The 24,204-nt window shown below is 42.1% G+C and overlaps 2 protein-coding genes and 1 pseudogene across 4 annotated transcripts in view; 2 read left to right on the top strand and 1 right to left on the bottom strand.

The window, feature by feature from the left end:
- Positions 1-37: 37 nt before the first annotated feature.
- On the top strand, positions 38-2,034 carry SSNA1 (SS nuclear autoantigen 1). Of its 3 annotated transcripts, XR_012473540.1 has the most exons (4): positions 45-215; positions 330-529; positions 1,383-1,542; positions 1,775-1,861. XR_012473540.1 is itself a non-coding variant. In XM_074210574.1 (3 exons), the coding sequence occupies exons 1-3, from the start codon at positions 164-166 to the stop codon at positions 1,952-1,954; spliced, it is 432 nt and encodes a 143-aa protein (XP_074066675.1). In that variant the 5' UTR covers positions 38-163; the 3' UTR covers positions 1,955-2,034. The 3 variants fall into 3 exon arrangements, 2 of the variants coding, with proteins under 2 accessions (XP_074066675.1, XP_074066676.1); XM_074210574.1 differs by lacking the exon at positions 1,383-1,542 and having other exon boundaries at positions 38-215; positions 1,775-2,034; XM_074210575.1 differs by lacking the exon at positions 1,775-1,861 and having other exon boundaries at positions 1,383-1,593.
- TPRN (taperin) overlaps positions 613-24,204 on the bottom strand; it is a 40,357-nt gene continuing 16,765 nt past the window's right edge. Inside the window, exons 2-4 of the mRNA XM_074210571.1 lie at positions 6,596-6,809; positions 6,227-6,336; positions 613-5,725 (exon numbers count right to left, since the gene is read on the bottom strand). Of these exons, the coding sequence (XP_074066672.1) occupies positions 5,663-5,725; positions 6,227-6,336; positions 6,596-6,809 (387 nt within the window). The 3' untranslated portion in view covers positions 613-5,662. The remainder of the gene's footprint in view (positions 5,726-6,226; positions 6,337-6,595; positions 6,810-24,204) is intronic.
- Positions 10,612-14,430, top strand: LOC141505351 (U6 snRNA-associated Sm-like protein LSm6 pseudogene; annotated as a pseudogene).

A 24,204-nucleotide genomic window follows, 5' to 3' on the forward strand; every position in this document is an offset into this window, starting at 1 on the left:
TCCCCGAGCCGGCGCGGCGCGGGGAGATGAGCTCACGTCCTCAGTGGCGCGAAGGAGGCGGCGCGGGGCGGGGGTCCGGGGGCTGAGCCGGCGCAGTGATGCCATAGCGGCGGTTGGAGCCCGAGCGGAGCCCGGCGGCGGCGGCGGCGGCGGCCCGTGGACGATGACCCAGCAGGGAGCGGCGCTTCAGAACTACAACAACGAGCTGGTCAAGTGTGAGGGCCGCGGGGGAGCCCCGACCCCGAACTGCCCCGGACCCCCGCACCCCCCCTCCCGCCCCTCCCCCACCCCCAGGCCCCGCCCCCACCGCCCTCTCTCGCCTCCCCCAGGCATCGAGGAGCTGTGCCAGAAGCGGGAGGAGCTGTGCCGGCAGATCCAGCAGGAGGAGGATGAGAAGCAGAGGCTGCAGGCCGAGGTGCGGCAGCTGACGGAGAGGCTGGCCCGGGTCAACGAGAACCTGGCCCGGAAGATCGCCTCCCGAAACGAGTTTGACCGCACCATCGCGGAGACCGAGGCCGCTTACCTCAAGGTAGGCGGGGGGGAGCGGGGCGGACGGGCCGGCCGGCCCTCCCGAGCTGCGCCGGCGCACGCAGACCCCCCATGCCTCCGGGGTGGTACTCCACCCCAGCCGGCTAGTCTCGTCTGAAGGAAAAGTGCCCCCCAAGAGACTTATCAAAAACCTGTTTTGTACTAATACTCACCCCAGGGTTGGGATGAGCAGCCTTTCCAGAGAGCTCGGGCTGCAAACCTGCCTCAGACATTCACTTGTGTGACCCCGGGCACAGTGTCTTTATCAATAAAGTAAGAACACCGAACTTTTGCTGGCACTTCCAGCTCAATGAGTCTATCCGGTACAGCCCCACCAGGTGTGAATTTTTCATTTTTTTTTTTAATATGGGACCAGAAGTGCTCCCCATGAGTAAGGGCTTTGCTCTTCTCTTAATTTCTGCACCTTTGGCCTTTCTGGGGTGAGGGAAGAGGTGGTTGCTGCCCCCTGGTAAGCTCATACTGAGTACCAGGAGAAACCAGGTGTGATGGAAAGAATTGCATTTGAAGGTGGAAGATAGAGTTTCAACACCCTTCTTCTATTACTTGCTCCTTATGGGACCTTGTACAAATCCCTTAAATTCTCTGGGCCTCAGTTTCCTTACTTATAAAATGAAGGAGTTGGATTAAGTTATCTCTTGGGTCCCTTACAACTCAAACTAGACCCTACGTATATAAAAATGGCAGTCTAGACCCCTGACTTATTTGAAAAGGATAACTATATAAAGTACAATAAAAGATATATAGTGATGAGGACAAAGTACCCCCTAGTACCTAAAAAGCTGTACCTTTCCAAGAAGAGAAAACATAAACTTATCCATTTGTTCTGGTCACAGATTCTGGAAAGTTCTCAGACGCTGCTCAGTGTCCTGAAGCGAGAAGCAGGGAATCTGAGCAAGGCTTCAACCCACGACCAGAAGACCATGGGCAAGGACTGAACTGGGACAGTGGGCTAGAGCCTGGGGCTTGCCTAACACTCCTTTTGTAGGCCTACAGGTGACTTCCTTGAGAGGGAATCTGTTAATAAAGTATCTTTGTTTTTTCATAGCTGCAACATTTCCCTTCTCTTGCTGTTTTAGGCATGTGAGAAGAACTTAGCTCCCCAGTACTTCATGGATATTCACTATGCTCTGGGTGTTTCATCTAACATGTCCTAATGGTACTAATAACAGCCCAACCACTTGGGGTAGGGGTGATTAATGCTCTGCATGTTTTCCTTGCCTTTCAGGCAGAAGGAAACATGGGGGAGAGGGAAACATGGAGAGGAACAGAGGCAGTTTTGCCTGAGAGTTGTCGCTGCTGTCCTGTATCAGCCTTCAGGATATTTATTCCCAGGCCATGTGCTTCCTTCAAAGTTTGTGGCCAGGCAAAGCCAGTAATGGCAGGGATGAGTGGCCAAAAACCCTAACTAGGGACGTGAGCCTTCATATACTTGTAGTCAAGACATTGCAGTTTTATGTGTGAATAAAGATTTCCTTTTGATTTTCATTTCTGAGCCTGCTGCCTGTGTCATGGGGGGGAAGAGCTTTTTTTTTTTTAAGAGCAAGAAGCCTTTGTTCATTGTTAACAGTCTGTGCCCAACAATACAGCCCAGATAGCTCCATACTCCCACCCAACTCCACCATGGAAATGGAGGCTCAAGAGTAGAGTATGAAGAGCCTGCAGCCACAAATGAGGCTGCAGGATCTGGTTTGTCCATTTGGCCAAAGAACCAGGACCCTTCCCTACATAAAGATGATGAGGACTAGACTTCTTTCAGTTCTTTCTACATGTTCATTAAATGCCTACTAAGGACAAGGAACTTTTGTATGACTAGGCCATATCCTATCTTGGGCCTGGATTATTTCAATCTCATTTCATCCTTTATGTCCTATTCCAATCAAACCAACCTACCAACTTGTTCTTCCTACACGTTTTGTTCCCTGATTCTGTGTTTGCACAAGTGGCCCCCCACATCTTGATAGTGCCTACTCTTCCTTGTCTTCCTGTACAGCATAGTTAATGTATTGCCTCTTAAAAGCAGCTTTTCCTATTGATATCTTGACTTATCAGCACATTCCCATTGAAATTACTTTATTATTTTGTATAAAATATGCATTGATTTAATCGAATACTTTTGTAAGTTCTTTGAGAACTGAGACCTGGGAGTTTTGGCTATTTTCTCAGGGGGTATGTATATGTATACACACATACATAGCTAGCACGTTGTTGAAATGAAATATGCAACAATTTTCTCTCCTAACTCTTCCACAAAAAAGTAATAAAATCATCTTCCAACATTTTGACCTTGTAACTATCCAGATTAACAGTGGCTTCCCCATCGAAATAAAATTCAAGCAGAAATTGAATGTATCTTGAATGCTGGTCTTGAAGTAAACTTGTTTATGAAGGAACTTTTAGACTAATGATATTACAGTATTTCTTGGATCTAACAAATAGTAAAAACACATTTTTATCCTAAAGCAGGAGTAAACCTAAGAAAATGCATTGACAGGGGGCAGCTAGGTGGCATAGTGGATAAAGCACCAGCCCTGGAGTCAGGAGTACCTGGGTTCAAATCCGGTCTCAGACACTTCATAATTACCTAGCTGTGTGGCCTTGGGCAAGCCACTTAACCCCATTTGCCTTGCAAAAACCTAAAAAAAAAATGCATTGACCTTTTGCCTTGCTTTATGTTCCTAATTCAGCTATATTTTTACTTAGCAATCTGGTGCTAATAACTAGGGGAAGTGCTTTCATCTTCAGAATCCTCTTTAGGTTAGGAATTGACTTCCTAACCTACTGCCTCACCTTTTTTAATTCTTACCTAAGTAAGAAGTATAACCTCTGGTTTACAGATCATAATGAATACTTGAAAATTAGTTTGTGAACAGCCAAAGTTTAAGCAATTGAGGAACTGTAATGTGGTTATCTGCTCTTGTGCCTTAATGAGACCTGAGAGAAATGGGCAAGGTAGATCTCAAGAGTTCACTCTTCTAAATTTTATCAATAGGGTATCAACTCTTAAATCTCATTACTTTCAGGGCTCTTAGTGCCAGCCACTAATAGTGTGAGTATTACAAGGGCTTTCAGGATTTATTTTTCTAAGGCACAAAAGTGAAGGAAATCTTTTCAGCCTTTTATAACTGCCTTCTCCCCTCAGATTTGAAATTTCATCTCTTAAGTGAAACCTTCCCAGATATATTACCTCTTCCACTCACATCTTTGAGCCCTACATTGCTCAGGGTTCTTGTCTCCCTCTTGCTACCTCTGGCTTTGTTTTGATTCACAGGGTCCATGGTTACCGAACTGGATAAATTTCCAGGCCTCAGACAGAAATGCAACTTTCCCTCTCCCCTACAGTTAGGCAACTGAATGTTTAGCAACTCCTATAAACATCTTTTTCAAGAGGCTGCAACTTAAAATCTGACCCCTTAGCTGTTTGCATAATAGAAAAAGGTCACTGATTGACCATCCAAAGGAATGGAATGTGAACTGAGAGGAGCCTAATTCTGAGAGAACAGAAAAGAAATGCATTTAGGTGGAAACTTGGGGAGGGAAGGCTGGAAACAGCTGATTCATGAGGCAGTTTAGGCTCTGGAGCTCAGTGTACCAGAGCCTACATTTATTTTGGATGGGTAAGGGAAGGCAACAGCTTCACCATGGAAACAATGAGGGAGGGCAAGCTCTTTTTAGCCTAAAGCCAAGGATGCCTAGTCTCAATCATGCTTAAACCAAAATGGTCTCCCTCCTAATTCTACTACGGCCTAGGTGGTACTGGGGGAAACAAACCCTCCACTTGGCTCAAAAAAATTCTTCCATCACCTTCCAACAAATTTAACACCTGTTACTTGAGATTTACAAAAACATGATTTCATCTGCAGTGGTACCTTTAGAAAGAGAATGACAACAGAAAACAGGCCAAGTTTCTCTAGTGCTGTTTATTGAGTCCCATTTATTAGACAATTATTTTGGTTAATTACAAAGTGAACTGTGCTAATTTCAACCCTGTGTATAAAGTACTGACTGGTTGAATGGAGGGAAAGAACCTTATGTGGAGTCCCAAGTTCTGAAGACCCCAGAGAGGGAAGGGGAGGGTGCAGACTGAATCCCTGCTTCCAGGCTAGGCCAGGCCTGGTTAAATTCACTTTCACATGTGCACACCATTCTACCCCTTCACATAACATCCTGATATCCAGTGCAGACATGGAGTGCCTTTAAGTCAGCTGGGCATTGCTAGCCGCAGTAGTAAATTCAGAGCAGGAAGGAGAGCTGCCTTATTAAAACAAATAGAGGACAGATAGCTAATCCAGAGCCTGGCACAAAAGTTGCAAATGAAAAGTAAACACCCTAAGCTGGCTTTGTGCCTAAGCTTCTGCCAAAAGGACTGTGTTTCTTTCCTTGGACAAAGGAAAAAGAAGGCCCTTAGGTTAAGTCATGCCCTCCTTTTCTTGTGTCAACCTTCCACTCTCCTAGAAGGCTGTTTCCTTCTCTCAGCAGAACAGAGCCAGACTATACAAGGAAGGGCCAACAGAGTGGGATGAGGTGCTAAGGGATATGGAGAAGCACTGGGAGTAGGCAGGACAAAGAAGACAGCAATACCACCATCCTGTCAATATCAGTGCTAACAAGAAGAGAAAGCTGCTCCTCTCTTGGGACAGGATCAGAAGTAGCAGAGGGTGAGCTCCCTTTAAATCAACAGAAAGGGGCTACTCTATTAGGCCTCAGTAGTACAACAAAAAGCATGGCCAAGCCCCAGCATTCCCCAAAGAAAAGGAGGCAATGGAGCTTCTTGGAGAAGTAAAGTCATAAAGCTCTGGAAATGTAGGCACAGATCCTGAGTATTTTGTCACTGGATAGAACTAAGCCAGTCAGAGAGAGGGAATGTAGGCCAGAGAAACCAGCAGCAGCCAGAGGTTTGACCCTGGTGACTGAGCTCCCCAACCACAGCACTGGAGAATTGTGGCACCCACTGCCCATGACTTTACCAAGTATCCCAAGCACCATGGTCCTGGGGAGAGGGGGCATGGCAGAATAATATCTGAAGAATTTCCAGTCCCACTCAATCAAGATCAGGCCCAACAATAAAGTGGAGTGCTACTGGTCTGTCCATTTCTCAGTTCAGTGTGCTGGGAGATCAGAAATAGAGGGCAGGCTCACTTCGGAAGTCTGAGAGGTCATTCTTGCTGGCTGGGGTAAGCTAAGAGTGAAAAAGGAAAAATGAGGTAAGAGGGCTGAGAGTAGAGAGATACTCTGTCCACCCACCCCTTCTTTACAGGGTTTTCCGGTAGCATGATCAAGGCATTGTAGGGGTAAATCATCAGATCTGCCCAGGGGAAACCAAACCAGCCCCTCTGTTTCTAGAAGAGCCAGAAAACAGCAAGAGAGGTGTCTGGACCCTGGAATAAATGAGGGTGGTGGTAAAAAGTGGTCAAAAATCAGAGTTAGTGCTGGAAGGGACCTTAGAGATATAATCCAATTTGCCATATTTTAAATGATGAAACTGAGGCTAAGTGGGGAAATGACTTTGCCTCAGGTCTTAGTGACTATATGACCCAACTGGACCTTGAAGGCAGGTCTCTAAGCTCCTAGGCTGGGGCTCTTTCCACTAGTCTGGATACTTGAACCCCCAGAGAACAACACACCCCACCCCCTGAAGGTCAGACAATCTGGGGCCCCTGCCCCAGAACCATACTCTTACCATGACTTCTTTCTGAGGATTAGTCCCAGTTTCACATAAGCCTGCATCATACTTTTGCTCCTGCCATGCACCAAACTCCACTGAGTGCTTTGGGGTATAACTGGATAGACCTAGGGAACCAAGAACAAAACATGCATAGAAATGTGCCCACCTATGTGTAGTCCTGAGGAGCAGCAAGAAATCACTTGCTCCATGCAGGACTCTCCCTAAACTGAGTACCATCAGACCAGTACTTCACAGCATCCCAGGCTACTAAACAGAACAAGGACTCCTTCTCCAGACCCAGGGCTCACAGGGATTGTGGACTCTCTCAGGGAAACCCAGCTAAATCCTTCCTAATCTCTCTCCCACTGCCAGTGACTGGCTCACCTGAACTGGATTCTGGAGGTCGAGTGGCACTCTCCTTTACAGTGTTGTTTACAAAAGTAGCTCGAGGAATGAAGACAGCAAAAGATTTCTCCTCCTCTTCCCCTTCAGAACCAGATGCCCCTTCTTCCTCTGCCTCTTCTTCCTGCACCAATGAGCTCTCAGAGGGGTATTCAAATGTGGTCTGTAGGCTCTTCTCATTGAAGGAAATTTTCATCTAGATCCAAGGAAAAAACAACCATCCCTGAAGATTGACAGGGACACTCCCTTTAACGTATTCTCAGCTTTTTGGACTTCATTAATTTTCCTTTCCTCTTTTCTCTGGGCTGGAAAGAATCCAAGCCCAGCAGCTGCCCTTCTATTTTTAAACACCTCCCCCAACCCAGGAGAAGCTGATGGTTTGCTCAACAAGGGATTACTGGAGCAAATCAGCACAGATCACTGCCCTGAGACCAAAAAAGGAGTCTCATGTGGAGACTAGTTAGGCAACTAAAGCAATCATTTGCCCTCTTAGTCTTGGTTCCTCATTTGTAAAATGGAATTAACAGTACACTGCTCATTTCACATAGCAGTGATGAGAAAAGTGTGAAAAAGTGAGAAAAGTTTCAAACAAGCACTATAAACAAAAATCAATCACTACCTGACCAACCTGGTTCTTCTTCAGTCTAGCCAGCCTCATTCTCTACCCTTTCCCTTCCCTTCAACAACATGAGTTTCATGACTGAGGGTCGGGTTAAGGAACAGGCCTCAGAACTGGGCCTTTTGGTTACCACTCCAGGAGCTTTCCTGCAGGCCCCCAACTTGGAAAGCAGAACAGCTGAGAGTAAAATCAGTCAATAAGTATTAAGTTCTTACTACCTGCCTAGCACTGTATAACCTGCTTGGGTTATTAAGAAAGGCAAAGAAATGCACGGTTCCTGAACTAAAGGAGCTCACAGTCTACAAAATATGCAGTATATATAATATATAAAGGTAATGAGGGGTTGAGAGGGGAGGGAGGTATGATCAGGAAAGGTGTCCTACAGGAGGTGGAATATAAGCTGACTTTTGAAGGGAACCCAGGAACTCAAGGGGCTGAGGTCAGAGGCCTTAATTAGCTAGTGTAAAGGCACTGACAGGAGATGTCTTGCAAGTGATTAAAAAGAAGTAGGTCAAATATGACCAGAAAGGATAACAATCATTGTTGGGAGGGTTGTGGGAAATCTGGGACACTATTACACTGTTGGTGGAGCTGTGAACTCATCCGACCTTTCTGGAAAGAAATTTGGAACTATGCCCAAAGGACAACAAAAATGAGCATACCCTTTGATCCAGCAATACCACTACTGGGTCTATACCCCAAAGAGATTATAAAAAAGGGTAAAAACATCACTTGTACAAAAATATTCATAGCAGCCCTATTTGTGGTGGCAAAAAAAAATTGGAAATCAAGTAAATGTCCTTCATCTGGGGAATGGCTTAGCAAATTGTGGTATATGTATGTCATGGAACACTATAGTTCTATTAGAAACCAGGAGGGATGGGATTTCAGGGAAGCCTGGAGGGATTTGCATGAACTGATGCTGAGTGATATGAGCAGAACCATAAAAAAACACCGTATACCCTAACAGCAACATGGGGGCGATGATCAACTTTGATGGACTTGCTCGTTCCATCGGTGCAACAATCAGAGACAATTTTGAGCTGTCTGCAATAGAGAATTCTTGTTATCTCTTATACTTTTTGTTTCTTCCTTAAGGATATTTCTCTCTCATCACACTCAATTTGGATCAATGTACAACATGGAAACAAAGTAAAGACTGACAGATTGCTTTGGGGGGGGGGGAGTAAGATTGGGGGGAAAAATTGTAAAACTCAAAACCTTTAATAAGAGAAAAAAAAAAAGTAGGCCTGCGTAGCTGAACTGTGCAGTAGGTGGAGGGGAGGAAAGTATAAGAAGGCTAGAGAGGTAGGACAGGTCAGGTCACGAAGGGCTTTCAATACCAAACTGAGCTGGGTTTTTTGCTCCTTAATATGATTCTGGAGAGTCATTGGAATTTACTGACTGGAAAAGTGGTATAGACAGACCACTTTAGCAGCTGAGTAGAGGACAGATTGGTCTAGGAAGAGACTAGAGGCAAAGAGACCAATTAGAAGGCTATATTGATAATTCATTCTAAGTGATGCTATTGTTGCTGTTGTTCAGGTGTTTTCAGTCCTATCTGACTTTCTGTGACGCCATTTGAGGTTTGCCATTTTTTTCTTCAGATCATTTTACAGATGAGGAAACTGAAGCAACCAGGGTTAAGTGAATTGCTTAGGGTAACACAGTTAGGAAGCATCTGAGGCCAGATTTGAAATGAGAAAGATGAATCTTCCTGACTCCAAGCCTGGAGTCAGGGCAGCCAAAATTAGAAGGAATGCAGAAAACTGGGAAACAATTTTCACAGCTAGTTTCACAGCCCTTTCTAATAAAGGGCTCATTTCTAAAACATATAGAGAACTGAAATCAAATTTATAACATTACAAATCTTTCCCCAATTGATATATGGTCAAAAGAGATGAACAAGCATTTTTCAGATGAAATTAAAGCTATTTATAGTCAAATGAAAAAATATTCCAAATCATTACTGATAATAGAAGCACAAATTAAAACAATGAGGTACTGCCTCATATCTTTCATATTGGCTTAGAAGACAAAATAATGAAATGATTAACATTGAAGAGGATGTGGAAGAATTGGGACATTAATGCATTGTTGGTGGAGTTGTGAACTGATCCAGCCATTCTGGAAGGCATTCTGGAACTATGCCCAAAGGGCTATAACATTGTACATACCCTTTGATCCAGCAATTCCAAGACTAAGTTTATATCCCAAAGAAATCATTAAAAAGCAGGAAAAGTCTCACATGTTCAAAAATATTTATAGCTCTTTTTTGTAGTGGCAGAGAATTGAAAATTCAGAGAATGCCCATCAAATGGGGAATGGCTGAACAAATTATGGTATATGAATGTTATGAAGTACATAAGTACTTATGAAGTACTGTAATAAATCATGAGCAGTCAGACTTTAGAGAAGCATGGAAAGACTAGCCTGAACTAATGTTGAGTGAAGCAATCAGAATCAAGAGAACATTGTGACACATTAACAACATTGTGAGATGATCAGCTATGAGAGATGCAGTTTCTCTCAGCAGTTCAGAGATCAAGAACAATTCTGAGAGACCAGCTATGGACAATCTCATCTATGGACTCATCTACATCCAGAGGAAAAAATATGGAATCAGAATGCAGAATAAAGCATACTATGTTCACTTTTTTAAAAACTTCTTTTATGTTTTTCCTTTCTTTCTCATGGTTTTTTCTTTCCCCTTAATTCTAATTCCTCTTTCACAACATGACTAATATGGAAATATGTTAAATACAATTATATATGTAAAACTTTTACCAGACTGTTTGCTGTCATGGGAAATGGGGAGAGAAGGAAGGATAGTAGAAAAATGTGTAACTCATAAATTTACAAATGGATGAATGTTGAAAAATTGCCATTGCATATAATTGGGAAAATAAAATTTCAATTAAAAAAGGAATAACAAAATCTGACAAGAAATTGAATATGGAGGGGCAGCTAGGTGGCGTAGTGGATAAAGCCCTGGAGTCAGGAGTACCTGGGTTCAAATTCGGTCTCAGACACTTAATAATTACCTAGCTGTGTGGCCTTGGGCAAGCCACTTAACCCCATTTGCCTTGCAAAAAAAAAAACTAAAAAAAAAAAAAGAAATTGAATATGGGATGAGTTTAAAGTAAGGAAGTAGAGGATGACATTGAAATTATGCACCTAGATGGGGTTAAGTGCTGGTTCTATCAACTATTTCAGAAGGGGATGAGATTAGGAAGAAAGATCATGAGTTTTGTTTTTTAACAAGTTTCAGATGCCTGAGAACATCCTGTTTGAAATGTCCAAAAGACAGTTGGTGATATGGGAATGGAGCATAGAAAAATGGGCTGGATAAGTGAGTCTGGGAATCAAAAGCATAGAAATGATCCGGGAACTCACAGGAGCTGATGAGATCACCAGGTGAGCAAGTGGAGGAAGAAAAGGTGATGGCCCAGGGCTTAGCCCTGGAAAACACACATGCTTATAAGAGAAACAAAGACCTTGTAAAAGAGAATTTGAAGTAGTCAGGTAAAGAGGCAAATTAAGAGAGATCAGGTTATCCTTGACAACCTCAAGAAAAATGAATATATAAGAGGATGTTATGGTCAACAGTGTTAAAGTCTGCAGAAAGTTCAAGAATGATGAGAACTGGAGTGGCTAGGTGGCACAGTGGATAGAGCACCAGCCCTGGAGTCAGGAGGACCTGAGTTCAAATGCGACCTCAGACACCTAATAATTACCTAGCTGTGTGGTCTTGGGCAAGTCATTTAACCCCACTGCCTGGCCAAAAAAAAAAAAAAAGAATAAAGAATGATGAGAATTGAAAAAATACTGTGAGATCGGGCAATTCAGTACCTTAGGAGGGAGCAGCTTTAGCAGATGAGATTCAAAGACAATGCAGAAGATTCAGAGGCAAGTAAGAAGAAGAGTATGGGGAGGCACCTAGTATAGACCACTTTCTCAAGGAATTTAGCTTGGAAGGGAGGAGAAATAGAGCAAGATAACTAGTGGGGATGGTTGGATCTTTGGTTGGCATGTTTGTAGACAGCAAAGGACAGGGAGAGACTGAATGTTAGAGAAAGAAAGTCAACATGATGGTGAGAGTAATCTGCTAAAGACAGACGGGGATGGGATCATATAAAGGAACTTGCCTTGACATGGAAAAAGGCCACTTTTTCATGTGAGATAGGAAGGGAGGAGATGATGTTTGAGTGATATAAGATGAAAGGGAAAAGAAATACAAACCACCTTCTCCCTCTCAGCAACCCAACTGCACTTCTCCTGAACCCTTAAGTTGAAAAATAGCAGTGGCTATACATTAATGCACTGTTTTTAAAAAACAAGTTTTTCTGGGAAACTAATGCAATATTGGGAGATTTGTGAACTGATCCAACCAGCAATTAGAACTATATCCTAAGGGCTACAAAACTGTGCACACCCTTTGATCTAGCAAAACCATTGCTACATCTACATCCCAAAGGAAGCAAAAAAAAGGGAGGGGGAAGATTTGTACAAAAATATTTTTGGCAGTTCTGTTTGTGGTGAATAAAAATCGGAAATCAAAGGGATACCCATCAATTGGAGAATGACTAAACAAGCTGTGGTATATGACTCTGATGGAATATTATTGTTCTATAGGAAATGACAAGCAGGATTTTAGAAAAACCTGAACCTACAGGAACTGATACTGAGTGAAATGAGTAGAATCAGGAGAACATTGTACACAGTAACACCAACACTGTGTAATGATCAAAGACAATTCTAAAAGTCTTGTGATGGAAAATATCCACACTGAGAGAACTGAATGCAGATTGAAGCATTTTTTAAAAATTAATTTTTTGGTTATTTTTCTCATGGTTTTTCCCTTTTATTCTGATTCTTCTTTCACAATATAATTAATATGGAAACATGTTTAAAATGATTATGTATGTATAACCTCTATCAGATTACTTGCTATCTGGGGAAGGAGATGAGGGAGAGAAGGAGAAAATTTTACAAAAATGAATGTTGAAAATGATCTCTACCAGAATTAGCAAAAAAAAATATTATTAAGATTAAAAAAAGAAAAGAAAAACTTGGACTTACATGAATTGATGCAAAATGAAATGAGATGAACTAGAAAAACATTGTACAGAGTAAGAGCAATATTGTTCAGTGAAGAACTGTGAAAAAATTAGCTATTCTCAGCAATACAATGATTCAAGACAGTCCCAAAGGATTAATGATGAAGCAACTATCTGCTCCAGAGAAAGAACTGATTTTATCTGAAAACAGCCTGAAACATGCTATTTTTCACTTTCTTTCATTCATTCTAACTTTTCTTTCATTTCATTCACCACCTGAGATTCCAAAATGAAAACTCCCAGGAATATTATAGTCAAATTCCAAAGTTCTCAGGTCAAAGAGAAAATACTTCAAATTGACAGAAAAAAAAACATTCAAATAACATAGAGCCACCAACAGATTAAGCAAGATTTAGCAAGTATCTTAATAAGGAAAAGAAGGCTCGGAATATAATTTTCTGAAAGGCAAAAAAGACTAGGATACAAGCAAGAATTACCTAACCGGGGTGGCTAGGTGGCGCAGTGGATAGAGCACTAGCCCTGGAGTCAGGAGTACCTGAGTTCAAATCAGGCCTCAGATACTTAATAATTACCTAGCTGTGTGGCCTTGGGCAAGCTACTTAACCCCATTGTCTTGCAAAAAAAACTCTTAAAAAAAAAAAAGAATTACCTAACCAGAAAACTGAAAATTTTCCCCTCTTCATATTTAATGAAATAAAGGAATTTCAAATATTCCTGATGAAAAGACCAGAAGTGAATAGAATATCTGACTTTAAAATATAAGACTAAAGAGAAAAGAAAGTTAGGTAATATAGTGGATAGAACACCAACTTTGATGTCAGGAGTACCTGAGTTCAAATCCAGTCTCAAATACTTGATACTTATTAGCTATGTGACCTTGGACAAATCACTTAAACCCACTGCCCCCCACACACACACCAGGAAGTATAGACCAGAGTCATGGATCTATAGCCATGTCTCATCTTAGATATTCATCCCTTTATCATCTCCTCAAACTTTAAAGAACATAGCTGATTTCATTATTCTCTTAAAATTATCAAGAAGAGGAATCACCTGCAATCCCATCTTTTCTTCCTGGTTAGTATAAATCACTGAGTTGAGAGAATAGCTTCTAGACCCCCAGGTCAACTTTTTCTGTCTCTTTGCCTCCAGGTGAGGCTGCAAAAACCTACACAAAGAAGGAGATGGGACTCCATCTATTTTTATTTCTCCTTCAGCATTTTCATTTCTCTGAACACTGACATGTTCTAAAGAGTGGATTTATTAGGCAGACCAACCAGGCCCAATGGACAAAGAATATAGAAAATTCTAACTATCCTGCTCACTGGCTCTCTAGATTGTTGAAAGGGAAGACTGAGTTTCAAGATACAAACTACATAAATGGGTTTACCTCTGAGCAAACAGGATATCTAATATAATTCAACAAGCAGTAATTATATGCCTAATTTTTTTAAATTTCATTTTGTAGGAGAAACAACACAATACGATCTTAGGAAGAAGAGATCAAGAAAGGCTTCTACTAGAAGGTAGCACCTGAACTCTAGTTGAAAGAAGTCAAGGTTCTAAGATGAAGGTGAGAAAGGACATGGAGAACAACCTGCATAAATATACATCATATAGACAGCATTGGTTATTGGCACTTGGAAAAAATGCCTTGGGAATAAATGAGAGAGTATAGGGTTTAGGGCAAATATTTGGGACAGAAGGAAGGAGAGAGCTGAGTACTTAAACCTAATCAGAGAGTGTCAGTACCTAGATTATTTTAGAATGATGGAGTAAAGTGAAGTCACTTTGAAAAGATAGAGTGGAACCATATTGTGATGGGCCTAGAAATGACCTGAAAGCAAAGATGAGGAGCTAAGAGGATTGCTAAACTGAGTCTACTAAAGTAAACTCCCAGTGATTTCCTAAAATAGATCACAGGAAGATTGCTCCTAGCAAAGTTAAATTCTGGAGTTGACTACCAAGGTGTCCTGGCTTTCCTAGATGGTTACATGAATATAGCTCTGGAACAAACAGAAGAATATGTAAATGGACAACTAAAGAATAAGTATAGTGATGTATTTATTTGAGGAAACACTCTATTGTATAAAAGTACCCAGAAGAGAAGAACGTGAAGATAAAAGGAAAGGACAGGCAAGTAGCAAAAGACATCAGGAAGTTGACATGTGCTCTCACACAAACCTAGAAAATAGGATGGGTCCATGTATCTGATAATGAGGAAGTAAAAATCTTGATAGAAGAAAGTCAGTAGTTATGTCAGTAACAAGGGTTGTGATTTAAGAAAGAAATCATGAATAAGGTGTGGAACCCAAATTCTTATTATAAAAGAAAAGGGTGAAATTGTGAGGAAAATGTGGGTGTTTGGGTTCCACAAGAATGTGAAGGGAGGATTGTAAGTTTACATTACAAAGTCTGGGTTCTGCCTATTGTTGCTTTTTGGGCAGATGACCTCAAATCTGAATAAAACTGATGAGATTGCACCACCTGCTTTTAACTTAACCTAAAGTCTTGAACTTCTCCTTTGCCCATGCTCAAGATCTAACTGTTCTTGCTCATTAATATAATGAGCAAGGCAGGGTAAATGTATAGGAACCAATGTATCAATTAGATTTGTAACCCCAGCCTATGATTGGCATGAGGGGGCAGGAACAAAGGCTTTCAGAGTGCATAAAAGAGCTTGTATTTTGTGATTTCTCACCCCTCATTCCCACCATAAGAGAGGTGTGTCATTTTGTTAAGATATCTTAATAAAAACCACTTTAATAAAAAAGGAAAAGAATAATTTTTATATTTTCATATTTTTTAAGTTAAAAAATGTTCTTATGTAAATTTTCCTGTTTTCATTACAGCTTATGCACTGACTTAGGAGGATGAAGTATTTTAAACATACATAAACTAATGGTTTTAGTTGTACAGAGACAATTTCGTAACTTTCTGATGTCACTGTATGAAGAAATGGATACTTTTTTTGTGTCATTGATACAAATGAAAAAAAATGATAATAGATTGTTAAGACCAAAAGATGACCTGAAAGGCTTGGTCAAATGTTTTGATAAAATCGACATATGCCAAGAGCAAGCTAAATGGCCCAGTGGATAGAGAGCCAGTCTGGTATTAAGAAGATCCAAGTTCAGACGTTTATTAGTTATGTGACCCTGGGCAAGTCACTTTACCCTGCCTGCCTCAGTTTCCACATCTATAAAATGAGATGGAGAAGGAAATGTCAAACCACTCCAGAATCTTTGCCAAGAAAACCCCACATGGGGTCACCAAGAATCAGACACAACTAAACAATAAATAAGCTACATCTGTAGTATTCTCCTAAACTACCTTGTGAAAAAAGAAATGAGATAAATGTCAGTACTACTCTTCTAAGCTAGCCTTAGTGCTGACACTCTCTGATGAGGGCTAAGTACTCAGCTCACCTTGGCCATAGAACTCACTATCTTACTCTCCTTCCTTCTGTCACAAATATTTGCACTAAACTCTACACTTACTCATTTATTCCCAAGGCATTCTTTCCAAGTCCCAATAACCAAACCCCTCTCCACACTCCACATATTGACTTGTCCTTCCTATACCAGGATTGAATTGCTGCCCACACTTCCACATTAACTCACTGACTTCCAAGCATTCAATTCAAACACTAGCCCTTCTCCATTCACACTTTTTCCTTCATGCTCACACATACTTACTACATACACAATGCACACAAACATACATACATACACACACACACACACACTAAGGCCACTCTATTCCATTCAATGGCCACTACCCCTAAAAGGAGAAGGATGGGCAATTGTGGGACCAAGAAGAAGGTTGCTTCTCACAGATCCTTATTGACTTGCAACCTGATCTGGAAGCCAGCAGCACTGGCAAGGATCCCTCTTGCTGGTCTTCCCTTCCCTCTCATTCCCAACTTCTGTTTAGCATACAGAACTCAGATCAAAGACAACTCTGAGAGACCTGCTATGGACAATGCCATACAGATCCAGAGGAAAAGAACCATGGAATCTGCATACTGTGTTCACTGTTTTAAACTTCTATTCTGTTTTCCTATTTCATAGTTTTCTTTCTTTCCCCTTAGTTCTAATTCTTCTTACACAAGATATAAATATGTTAAACATAAATGTATATGTACAGCTTTTACTAGACTGTTCACCTGCCATGGGGAGGGGGAGGGAAGAAAAGGTGATAGAAAATTGAACTCATAAATTTGCAGATGGATGAAAATTGAAAAACTACTTGGAGCATGTAGCTGGAAAAAAAATAAAATAAAATTTCAATTAAAAGAAGAGGAAAAAACATACAAAACTCCAAAGATTTCAGCATCTAATAAACCTGAACACTACTCTCTGCCTACTTCCCACTAGTCTCCCAAACAAAAGTGTATGTAATTACACTTATGACTTCACTGCTGAGGAGAATGTCAAAGAGAGGTCAGGCATCAGTGAGAACAATGCAGTCAGAGTTAGGGAAACCTGGGTTCCAATCCTTACCTAGCTGTGGGACCAAGGGATGAAACCTGTGGCATTTCCCTTGAGAGGTTGTCATAAGGTTCAGATAATGTAGATAAAGTGTTTTGCATGAGTGTTACTTAAGCTTAATGGTCTGAAACAGTGGCAACAAAGTGAGCTCCCACCCAATCATATTTTCAATTCTCTACTAGGAGAAAACCTTTCTAAGGTTTTAGAGGAGACTTGCCATCACCTTTTGCTTGTTCTATCCCTGGCCCAATCCCCAGGCCAAAGAGCATCCATTCACCAAGCCAGGGCAGTGCTCAGAATATACAAAATCAGGATTCCCAAGAAGTGGTCTTTCTTTTCCTACCTCATCCCTCTTATCCCCACCCACCTTTCCAATCTATCCTCTTTTCTATTGTCCAAAACAGACCACCCCATCCCCCACTCAAGCCTGAAGAAGGACCTCTTCATTCATTCATCCACCCATTCATTCTTGCAGTCCCTTTTTCTTCAATCTATGGAATGTCCTCTCTTAATCATAACCTTACAAAGCCCAGACCTCACCCCCACACACATAGATACATCTTTCCAGCATTTCTTCCTCTTCCTGCCCCAGACCTCTCTGGCCAGATCTCACCCTTCCTTTCATGTATTCATTCCCACCTCCTATCTTTGCTCATATTGTTTCTTTCCTCTCTTAGCATGAATTCCCATCCTTTCCACTTAACTAAGCCCCACCTTCCCCAGTCCTCCCAGATCCTCTCCAGCTACCATGGCTTCTCCCAGCTCTGACCTCCTCCAGCTGAATTGTCAGCAATGTTTGGGCCTTGTTCTTCTACTCCACTCAAAGTCCTCTTCTGAGGCCTCACCACAACTTGGAGGTGACCCTCGGCTCTTTTTAAGTATAAACAGTTTTCAACATTTGTTTAAAGTTAAGCCAATAATGAGCTATTTATAAAGAAGAAAAACATTGCATGAAGTCAGCTCCAGAGCCCTGACCTTCTGCCTGTTCCCATCAATTCTTCCACTCAGGTCTCCCCTCCACAACCCTCATCCCCTTTTCCCTGAATGCCCTGGCTTGCCTCCCCGGACCACATTCCCAGGGTCACACAAATGCCCAGAGGACATTCCAGTTCAGTGATCCATCTTCTCCCTGTCCCCTGGGAACAGGCATAGGCCATCCAGGGGGCCCTGGGGAGGGAAGTTGATTTTGGCCACAGCCTCCCCCTCTCTGCTTGGAGAAGGACCCTGCTTCTTCCCTTCAACCCTCCCTAGGAATGGAGAGGAAAACAGCCAGGGTAGGGCAAGTGACGTGATGGTCCATCCCTGGGCCCACAAAGCCAAGGCCATGCCCTCTGTTTGGACTCTGGTCCTCCTAACCCCTCCCTCAAAAATAGCCACTCCCAGCTCGGAAATAGTCATTTATACACTGGGCTGCAGAGGGGAAATTGGAGTTAGGCATGTCACACAGGGAGTGTATTCCTGCCTGGAAAAATACCATTTGGCCTTGATGGGAATGGGAGGGGGGTGCAGGGGAGGGAAGGGGAAAAAAAAGCCTAGAGCAGTCACGTGATCATGAAGACAATCAGTGGGGGGGGGGGGAGCCCGTGTACTTGTGGAGCTAGCTATTGCTATAATTTCAAGGAGAACAATTTGAACTGCTCTGGGTTTTGGTTCAGATGCAAACACAATGGCCTTTATACCCTGAAAACCCAGGTCAGGATACTTCACCCCCTCTAGAAATGCCCACCAAGAGCTGAACAAGCCTTGATCCCCCCCCCCCCAAATGCCAGCCTCAGTGTAGGAGAGGGAAGCCCAGCCCTAGAGCTGATTCTGTGCCAGCAGAGTTCCAGTCATAGCAAACAAACACCCCAACCCCCCTCCACCCCCTCCCCCACCTCTGGACAAGCAAGAAGAGACAGGCCCACCCTGGCACCTCTCCAGAAAGCCATCCCAGATGCATGTCCCTGCCGGAAGCTCCTCCAGCATCCTGGCCTGGCCTTGGGCAGACGCTCTGAAGGCCACAACACCCCAAGGAACTAATGCAGAGGATCCATGCGTGCTTCTGGAGAGACTACCCCAAGCCCCAGTCAGTCAGTGGAGGGACCAGGGAAAATTCTACCTTGGGGCAGCAGGTCAGCTCCTGACCCACTAGCTTGGCCTCCCTGATTCTTTTTCCAGCTGCATCCAGAAAAACTCAAGAAGGGACTGACCTAGATCTCTCCCAAATTAAAGAAAGGTCCTCTCAGGAGAAGAGAAAACATGCCTAGTTCCTCTCAGCAGGAAGGAAGGAAATGTTAGGTATGGAATATCTGAACACTGCCATTGAATGGATTTTGCTCAAGAAGGATGCCATGGGAGAGGGAAAATTGGGAGGTTATTGGAATGTTTTTAAAAAAACAGGAGACAAGGGAATAGCCCTATAACCCACCAACAATTCCAAGGAGCTGTTTTCTTCATTATTCACAGATTGCAAAAACAAATTCTAGATGTCTCCTTTCACAATACCTCCCATTTCATATGTGCTTTGGGGTAAACCTTATCTCCCCATGGGCAGACAGAAGGGCACTGGCTGAGACTTCTCTGTTACCCTAATTAGAGATGGACACAGGTGCACCTGCTACAGAAAGTAGGAGGCCCCATGAAGAGGGGACAAGAGGGCAGCAAGGCAGGCTAACAAGAGATACCTCTGTCTTACTCAGGACAGAACCACACATATCATGTGATTCAGCCCCTCCACTTAATTTCAAGGAGGGAAGGGTAGAAGTATTCACATGATGACTACTTTGTGCCAGGTTACTTTTCAAATACAATCTCACTTGGTCATCCAACAATCCTGCAAGATGGGAACTGTTCAGGGGCGGTTAGGTGGCACAGTGGATAAAGCACCAGCCCTGGAGTCAGGAGTACGTAGGTTCAAATCCAGTCTCAGACACTTAATAATTACCTAGCTGTGTGGCCTTGGGCAAGCCGCTTAACCCCCGGTTGCCTTGCAAAAAAAAAAAGATGGGAGCTGTTCTGGTCCCCATTTTATAGTGGAGGAAAGTGAGGTGAATGGAGGCTAAGTAACTTGCCCAGTGTTATTGCAACTAGTGAGGATTGGAACTGGGGGCTCTCTTCTCTAGGTCAAACCTCTCTATTCAATTCATCATCTAAGTTGCCTCTACTATCTACCTGGGTTCTGAAAAGTAGCTCCCTACCCAAGGGGGAAAAGTAGGATGTGGGATAGGGAGCCCATGGCAGAGAGGGACATCTTGGTTCTACCACTTACTAACTGTGTGATCTTGAATAAGTCAGCCTTCCTGAGCCTCAGTTTCCTCATCTAGAAAATATGGACATTTGAACTAGATAATTGATAAGGCTTTTTAATTTTATCTGGTGAAGCCCAGGCTGTGGGTGACACTTGATCATCACAGGGTGAAGGGGGAAGTCACTCAGAGATAAACAAAGCTCATGTCTGCCCAAGGGACCAAGTGAAGCATTTCATGTGCAAGGTAACATTCTGAGGCCCAAGCATGGCTAGCTTTCCAGGGAATGGCCATCATGGCTGCCCACAGACAGTCCAGTGTTCTATCCTCAGGCAGCACAACAGACAGAAAATGTCCCTTACCATGACCTGGGAAAGAAGAAGGTCCTCCAGGGGGCGGCTAGGTGGCGTAGTGGATAAAGCACCAGCCTTGGAGTCAGGAGTAGCAGGGTTCAAATCCGGTCTCAGACACTTAATAATTACCTAGCTGTGTGGCCTTGGGTAAGCTACTTAACCCTGTTTGCCTTGGAAAAAAAAAAAAAAAGAAAAAAGGTCCTCCAGAGTGGGACAGATAGGACCAAAGTGGATCCTAGCTGCTTGCTCAGCCACCATAACCTGAGTATTCCTGCCCTCTCCAAGGGACTAGATTTAGACTTGTCCTCCCCAAGGTTATTGCCACATATGAAGAGTCCATTTTATACCATCTACATCCAGAGGAAAAAACTATGGAGACTGAATGCAGACCAAAGAATACTATTTTCAGTTTTTTAAATGTTTTAAGTTTTTTTTCTTCTAATATGGGAATACATTAAAAAAAAAGAGTCCATTTAATCTTCCCTGTGTCCTTTTGCCAAAGACTTCATCCAACAGAAGAGGAGGTTGTGAAGGGCATCAAGTCTCCTGACCTAGTATCCCTCCTATACTTGGCACAGTGCTTAATACTTAATATAATGTTTACTGAATTGAACTGAATTCCCAGCATGGTACAGTGAAAGAACATTCTACCTCTGAAGCAATTTATCTCCCTATGGAAATAAGTACCTGCTGTTGGACATCCCTACATGGACATGCATAGGTATCTCATGCTTACTCTCTTCCCCCCAAACCTACCCTGCCTCCTAACTTCTTCATTTACTTTTAGAAGGTCCCCATGTCTTCTAGTTATACAGGTTTCCAAATTTCCTACATCAACCCTTCACTCTCTCCCACCCCCATGAATACATAGTTGCCAAATCTTGTCAGTTTTACCATCATCATCACATCCATATCCTTCTCCATTTTCATGGCCAGCACCCTGGTTCACAGCCTCTCCCCTCAAATAGCCTCCCAATTCTTGAGTTTTTCCCTCTGTCCAATCATCAAATCCCCAAGATTCAGGGGTAAAATAACCACCTAGTGTTCATAGAATTCAGAAGCCTGGCTTTCTCCTCTCCAAGCACTAAAAACATCTCAGAGGCCAGACCTAAACAGAAGCAAATGTGCTGCCCTTGGGGGAAAAAAGGCTTTATGTGCCAACATGATATTCCTAAAGTACAGGTTTGAGGGAGTCACACACCTGCTCAAATTGCATCAGCAGTTTCCTATTGCCTCTAAGATAAAAATATAAATTCCTGTGTCGTGCCTTGAAAGCCCTTCACAATGTACCTCCAATATTCTTTTTTCAGATGATTTCACATCACTCCCTCTCACTTTATATTCCAGACATTACCATTCCATTTTCAGTCACCATATCTCTCTAAACATTGTTCTCCCAAATCTGAATTGCTCTCTCCTCTCACTCTTGTCTCTTAAATTCATTACCTCCAATCATGCTCACCTCAAGTACTACCACATACAAAAGGCCTTCCCAGACTTCCCCAATTATTATTGCCCCCATCCCAAAATTAATACATATATATATATATACATATATGTCTATACACATACATACATATGCAGCTGGCTGGCACAGTGGGACTGGAAACTGGAAAACTCTTCTTCCTGAGTTCAAATCTGGCTTCAGATATTACTTGTGTGATCCTGGGCAAGTCATTTAACCCTGGTTACCTCAGTTTTGTCATCTTAAACTTAAGTCACTAGCCCAAGGTCTCTAATGAAGGACTCTAATGAAGAGTTAAATAAAGACAGCTCCAACTTATTCTTTAGTGGAGGTGGGAGGCCCAAAGTTGATATACATTGAATATACTGAAAAAGTTTGAAAACATTTGCAATCAGTTGTGCTGTCTTTTTTTCCTCTCTAAAAAAATATAATTTGTCATATGAGCTAGCTCTTTAGGAAGAGAAAGAATATATATGATATATATGGTGATGTAAGAAACAAATCAGTCTTAAAAATAACCAATAGAACCAAGAGAACAATGTATCCATACTATAGCAATATAAATGAAAAGATCACTAAAAAAGGAATTAAACTTAGCAACATAAAGGCAAATGAAGGTTCAAAAAAGAGATAATAAAATACAACACTTTCTTCATGAAATGGTTAGAGGAAGTTGACACAACATGGTCTATGTTATCAGACATAGTCTTTAGATGAGTTATTTGGGTTTAATTGCTCTTTATCACAAGGGGAGATTCAATTTGGAGGAGGAACTGACTGGAAGACTTAAGGAAGTAAAGACAAAAGGTGCCAATAAAAAATTTTAAACAAAAATGTTAAATGAGTATTTGTTAGAGTATAATTTTATAGGGATTCCTTATAAGGCAGAGAATGGAAAAGATGGTGAAAGAAACTTCTTTCAATTCTGAAATGCATCAATTTCAATCTTTTACATAGGTTGTCCCCCAATCCTGAATTGCATGTATCCTCCTCACCTTGATCTCTTAAGGTTCTGAAACTAACTTTCTTAGTGTGATTTCTATATCTGTGTAATATGTTGTAGACTAAATAAAAGGTAGATTCTTTAGGGACATACTAAGTTTGGTCCTTAAATTAAGAGAGGTTCTATAGATAGATTTCTTGTTGTCATAATAGTATAAAATAGTGAAAATAGTATTTTATTAGAAAGGCAAAGAAAGGATCCGAATCTGAATCCTGACTTCCACTTACCCTGTGTGACCTTGGCAAATCACCTAATCTGATATACAAAATAAAAGGGATTGGATAGAAGACATCTAAAATCTTTACCAGCTCTAAACCTATTATTTATTATTCTCTGATCTCCAGTCTAACACAGTGCAACCTTACATTCAGTAATAGGCATTAGATATTGTTGAAAAGAACTGAATGTTCCAATGGTTTGATTGATCAGCTGTGGAATTCAAAGGGAGCATGCCCCTGGTCATAATCTCCCAGCAGAAGTGAAGTTCAATGAATGATTTTAGGGCCTCTTCTCCTATGCTCTCACTCACAAATCCCTAAAGATATAATGGAAAAGGGAGGGACAGGGCTCCTCCTCCAAGTCAGGCTCATCTGTCTCCCACATACCAGAGCATTCTTAGCTCTTAGTCAACTTGATCTTTCCTCAGATTTTTTTCCCCCAGTCACTATGCCATAAAGTGCTTCCCTGTGGTATGATTCGATCCTAAAAAGCTCCTTTGACAAGAGAGAGAATAGCCACGAGGAAAGATACAGGGGGCTATGAAGAGTTCCATCTTTCACCTTGGGATTTCTGCAGAGATTGTCCCTCTGGACTTTCTCCTTGTAGGATCCCAGGGCTCCCTACAGAGCTTGCTGAAGGATCCACTTCTTCCCCTGCTATACCAAACTTACTCTGCATTGATTTTATAAATATTTAGTTGTGTATACATTTCCCCAGGGAGCACAGAAACTCTCAGAGGACAGAAACTGTTTTATTTCTGTCTCTAAATTTCCTTTGCCTAACACAGTACTTAGTACTGACTAATAATTGTCCAATTGAAAGTCACCCTACCTCCATGAGGTAACACTCAAAAGTCCAGTCTTGGTACCTGTCAAATGGTAGGCATTTAGTAAACAATAATAGTTGCATCTTGCTATAGTTCCTGTTACTACCAAATAGGACTCAAGAAGGTAAATCCCACCTTATACTATTCATGAGAGATGTGACACCCCAGAAAAGTCATTTAACCCATCTATGATCTGTAAAATAAGGAAGATGTGCTCAGTGGAGTCCTTCAAACTCCAAAGCTAAGGATCTATATGAACCTGCCAAAGAGCAGAAATATTTGGACTATTTAAGCCACCAGTGTCTAAT

Source organism: Macrotis lagotis, chromosome 1 (assembly GCF_037893015.1).
Source record: "Macrotis lagotis isolate mMagLag1 chromosome 1, bilby.v1.9.chrom.fasta, whole genome shotgun sequence".
Taxonomy (NCBI): domain Eukaryota; kingdom Metazoa; phylum Chordata; class Mammalia; order Peramelemorphia; family Peramelidae; genus Macrotis; species Macrotis lagotis.

What these genes read in the sequence shown, in the direction of transcription:
- SSNA1 (XM_074210574.1), top strand. Translation starts at nt 164, where the DNA reads ATGACCCAGCAGGGAGCGGCGCTTCAGAACTACAACAACGAGCTGGTC. An exon ending in CAACAACGAGCTGGTCAAGT is followed by an intron (nt 216 to 329) that starts GTGAGGGCCGCG and finishes CGCCTCCCCCAG; the next exon opens with GCATCGAGGAGCTGTGCCAG. An exon ending in CCGAGGCCGCTTACCTCAAG is followed by an intron (nt 530 to 1,774) that starts GTAGGCGGGGGG and finishes CTTGCCTTTCAG; the next exon opens with GCAGAAGGAAACATGGGGGA.